The following is a 5,000-nucleotide window of genomic DNA, read 5'->3' as shown; positions in this document are numbered from 1 at the left end:
CCGAAGGGCACGGCGTTGGAGATGGAGGCGTGGACGCTGGAAGGCGCCGCCACCACGGAGTTCTGGGAGGACGCCGTCAAAATCTTGGCGGGGGCGACGGACACGGAGGACGTCTGGGCGGCAGCGATTGGCTTGGAAGCCTCCTTTGCAGGAGCGACGGACACGACGGAGGCGCTGAGCTGGCCCGGCGGCTTGGCGGCGGAGCCCGAGCCGTAAACCACGTCGTTGCTGGACCTGTGGGAGGTGGTGGAGTGGGCGCTGTCCTGCGGCGCCGCCAGGTAGCTGTAGCTCACCACCTGCAGGAGGAAGGACTCAGTCAGGGAACTCGCGGACCATCAGTTTGCATTCATTTATTCTTTATAGTATTTGACGCACGGAGGAAATGCTGTTCTTCCATGATCTAGCATTTTATCAATGGTCGTAATCTTACATGACTAATCCCGAATACAATGTATATTAAAAGTGTTTCTGTGCGTGTGTGATTGTGCGTGCGTGCGCGTGTGTGTATGTGAGGGGGGGGGGGGTATATAATCATATATGAATATATACATACATATATATATACATATATATATATATATATATATATATATATATATATATATATATATATGTGTGTGTGTGTGGTGTGTGTGTGTGTGTGTGTGTGTGTGTGTGTGTGTGTGTGTGTGTGTGTGTGTGTGTGATCTTATATATTATGGCTCTTTATTTGTTTTTTTCTCTACCTCTAAAACAGAATGATAAGCATATAAATCAACACTTGGATCTCACATTTTCACGAAATCTGACCTACACACCATCGACACCTGTGCTTCGTGTCCCAGTCATGTGCTGCGCTTGCTGACGCACAATTCCATGCAACACATTCTCTCATGCTTATATCTCACTGCTGACCATCACCCATGTTCCTCTCCAGCGTGGCATCTTACTTGCTCCATACAGAAGTCACGTCATACTATATTGCGCATTCAAATATTCTTACCTTTATAGTATATACTGCCATCAACAAACCCTCATCTTTCCTTTTCTCCCCCAAAAATACATCATTCACGTGTCACATCACTGACTTGCCTCTCAACACGACTCTGTTTAAAGTACTTGAAGTGGCAAGCGTACAGAATAATCTCAACCTTGATGTAGGTATTTCTCCCTGCCGTCGATGTCGAAGGGAAACTCACCTGCTCAGAAGAAGTTGAAATATTATCGTCTTCGAAGGAGGATTCCGCGATCACGCCAGCTCGCTCGTTCTTAAGGTACTTCTTGTAGAAGTCGGGGACCTGAGGGCCTCCAGGGTTAAGGCCGGCAGGGTTAGGGCCGCTGATGGCAGAAGGCTGGAAGCCTCCCTCGGTCTGGAAGGGGCACGGGAGAGTGTGTGGTGTGAGGTGTGTGGGTGTGAGGTGTCTTAAACTAGGCTTATTGATGTCCTTAAAGTACGGCTGTCGTCCCAAGATGTGTTTTGATGAATATTTTAAATTAACCGAAGAAAATGTTTGTTTCTTAGTCCTGGTTATGTATGTACTTTTCAATTAGATTATTTGACTGAGAAAGAAAAAAAAATCCCGTATGTAAGTTTAGAGCTTCATCAAAAAAACTAAAATTATGCTTTCACGTCCCCATTAAATCTGTATTTCAAAACAAAAATTAAATTGCTGCTTCAATTCAGAATCATGTAAGAGCTTTTTAAATGTTTCCTTTCGTCTTCTAAGCTAATTTTCCGTCGAGTTTTATGTTTCTTTTATGATTACTTTCTTCCTGTAAGAAAGTTGTTAGATCAAATGTTTTTGTTGTGTTTTACAGGAACATGATTATTCTCATCATACTTTGATGCGAAAAGGTTGTGTATATATGTAGGTATTGTAGGTGTATGTGTATATCTTTAATATATTTGTGAATGCATACATCGTGTTCACACACACAAACACACAGTACATATGTATTATGTCTATGTTTGCAAATGTTCTTCTTCTTCTTATATATATATATATATATATATATATATATATATATATATATACATATATATATATATATATATATATGTATATATATACATATATATATATGTATTTATATATGTATATATATATATATATATATGTGTGTGTGTGTGTGTGTGTGTGTGTGTGTGTGTGTGTGTGTGTGTGTGTGTGTGTGTGTGTGTGTGTGTGTGTAAAGAACATTCCTAAACATAGACACACATAAATATGTACTGTGTGTGTTTGTATGTGTGTGTGTGTGTGTGTGTGTTGTTCGACATACCCTTATCAATATAGATAATGCGTTTCTTTAGTACCTATCATATCAGTTGATTCGTACTTAGATTAGCTTAAATTAACCTAAGAAGCACAGACGGAAACAGGACCGAAGAAATTCGTGCGGGTTGAGAAGATGGTCTCAATGTTAGTTTTGCGGGTAACTCACCTTCCGGCCTTCTCTCGCTTATATCAGTCATTCCAAACCTTTCGAACTATTCACCGTCGACGTTACACACCAATTAAAACTTAAATCCTAAAAACGTTTACAAAAGTAAGATTGATGGAAGCTATAATTCACTCAAGATTTCCAGCCTTACGTCCGTAGTCCCACAAAGAGGAGAGAGAGAGACGACCAACCTGGCCCAGGCTTCCGCTCGTCAGAACGCGGGCTTGGCGGTCGGCGGACAGTGATCTGCCTTCCACTTGGTTGGCTTTGGCTTCATCTTCGGCCGTCCAGAGTTTGTTATTGATGATTCTGTCCTCGCCCGACCGAAGGAAACGATAGTAAAGCAAGTTGTATCATCGGGAAAAGGATACCAAGGATAATGCATGAATAAGGGAAATTTTGTTCAAAGATGATATATAAAGTTGGTATATATTGTAGATTTAGTACTTTTGAAAGTGAAAAATTATGTAGATAATAGGACAGAATTCCGGAAGAACTCATAGGCTTCTCAGAAATAATGCCCTCTTTCAATTTTCCTAATATCAGATTACTGGAATGATGCACAGTGTGGTCTTAAACTATTAAGAACAAGAGTAATCTAAACTATGGTAATTGAATTACATATATTACTTATCATTTATTTATGCTTATAACCTCATCCCCCTCACCCAATCCCACGCTCTGATAGATACATATCTCTCACATGTACGTTATCTATTTATCTATCGCTAAACTCTTTGACAACGAAAGAAAAAGATCCAGGCGGTCTATGTCGGTACATACATGATACACTATAATGAAAAGAGACTGGCTTCCGGACTTTCTCAAACGCTTTGTATTCCCTTCCTTCATCATTTCGTTAAACGTTATTAATTTTCTCATTCAATACTCTATCCTAATTGCAGTCGCAATATTACACGCCTTCCCTTTTTGTTTCTTTCCCCTCTCAAAACCCTGCCCGTATCATCACAACGTCCACCCTAAACACTCCTCATTTTCACCTAATTAACCTTCTTCCTCTCTCCTTCACTCCCTTCTTAATCCCTCTCTGCCTGCTCTAGCGACCTTCATGTGCCCCGCGTCTGTAAACATGAGAAGATCAAGTAAGAGTATGGTATTTTGACCTCTTTTACTCTCTCACAATGAGGCGACTTCCCCTTGTTTTAGTGAGGAACATACTGAAAAGGTGAATTAAGTGAGAACAATATCTCTCGTGGGAACAGGGGTTTGGTATACTGATTGTTGTTGTGGGACTGCGGTTCCTTATATCAGTCTACATAAAATGAATTACTGGCATAAACCTCAGAAACGGTATTAATGCTACAAGACGCATACGTTACAATATATATATATATATATAATTGAAAGATATATATAACTATGTGCAACTCTCTGTGCGTTTGAATTTTGTCATTATCACAATAACCTTGATTTTGAATTGTAACTGTTTTTTTTTTACCTACAAACTATAACCAGTGGTTCTCAAACTGCGCGTAATTATCTACGTGCTGGTAATGAACCCGTTTCTGGGAAGTATTAAGGTATTTTCTGAAAGTAATAGTTCTTTGAAGAAAATATTTGATAATAGTCAATAGATAAATAATGATGATGTTGATAACTTTGATTTAGTTTGTATGAAAATCAGCTCAAAGATGCAGATGTGCACTGTACTCGCATTAGCCTTTTATTAAAAGTCTAACAGTACCATGTTCCAAAATAATAGTGCGGAAATAATGTCTATTTTCTATTAACTGATAGGAAATTCCAACTGTGTTCAAAGTATGCTTTCTTTATTTTGTGTTAGATTTTTATGTTCTTGATTTATTGTCCTCGTATATTAATCATCACATTCATAACTCACTGAACGCAATGGTGAAGCATTGTGCTCTTTCCACACGGCGGGTAGGACGCTACCAAAAGTTTGAGGTACAATTTGACGTGTATCACGTATTATATTTGCATTGTTCTCTACGCCTGCATGCTTCAGCACATATTACCGTTATTTTATCTCATCCTATTACCTACCATCCTAAGAATCCACCTTCTACTACATCCTTCGCCTTACTTCACGTAGGTACCAGTGCTTTCGCCGTCGCCCATACCAGCTGGCAGCTCGTCTCTGTGGATCTGAGGTACGCTGGTCATCAGGCACACCTCCAACGCCGATGTATGATAGGAAGCCTGTCAGCGGCCTATCTGTAAACTCTTCCCTTCTGGCGTTGCCCTTCACCGTTATCTATCGAGAAGAATTCCTGTGAGGAGAATCGTAGGTCACGGAAAGGGATAGTTTTCTACAGTTAGTTGAGGAAGAATATATGAACATCTATTTTGTATAACATTTCCCTAACATTACTACATATCAATCTATTATACTAATTTATTACTATATTTATCATATACAATACCCACACACTCAACACACCACGTAGTATGTTCTACTACCCGGAGGAGTGATGGCTGCAATGACCTGTGGGCTTCTGCCTTTAGGCTAGGCATGGGGTATAGGCTCTTTTTCATTGACAGGTTCATTATGTTGAACTCTATCAGGCTCAGTGCCCACGGCGGGGCTTCGGCAAAGT

General features: G+C 40.1%; 1 protein-coding gene across 1 annotated transcript in view; it reads right to left on the bottom strand.

Annotated features, from left to right (window-relative positions):
- Positions 1-5,000, bottom strand: part of LOC125047257 — a 32,709-nt gene that overhangs the window by 5,409 nt on the left and 22,300 nt on the right. Inside the window, exons 4-6 of the mRNA XM_047645475.1 lie at positions 2,613-2,730; positions 1,179-1,349; positions 1-296 (exon numbers count right to left, since the gene is read on the bottom strand). The exon at positions 1-296 is cut by the window's left edge and continues 172 nt beyond it. Coding sequence (XP_047501431.1) covers positions 1-296; positions 1,179-1,349; positions 2,613-2,730 — 585 coding nt within the window. The remainder of the gene's footprint in view (positions 297-1,178; positions 1,350-2,612; positions 2,731-5,000) is intronic.

The sequence above is a fragment of the Penaeus chinensis genome, chromosome 40, assembly GCF_019202785.1.
Source record: "Penaeus chinensis breed Huanghai No. 1 chromosome 40, ASM1920278v2, whole genome shotgun sequence".
NCBI lineage: Eukaryota > Metazoa > Arthropoda > Malacostraca > Decapoda > Penaeidae > Penaeus > Penaeus chinensis.
The sequence above is the reverse complement of the archived record's forward strand: the minus strand, read 5'-3'. Positions and strand labels throughout refer to the sequence as shown.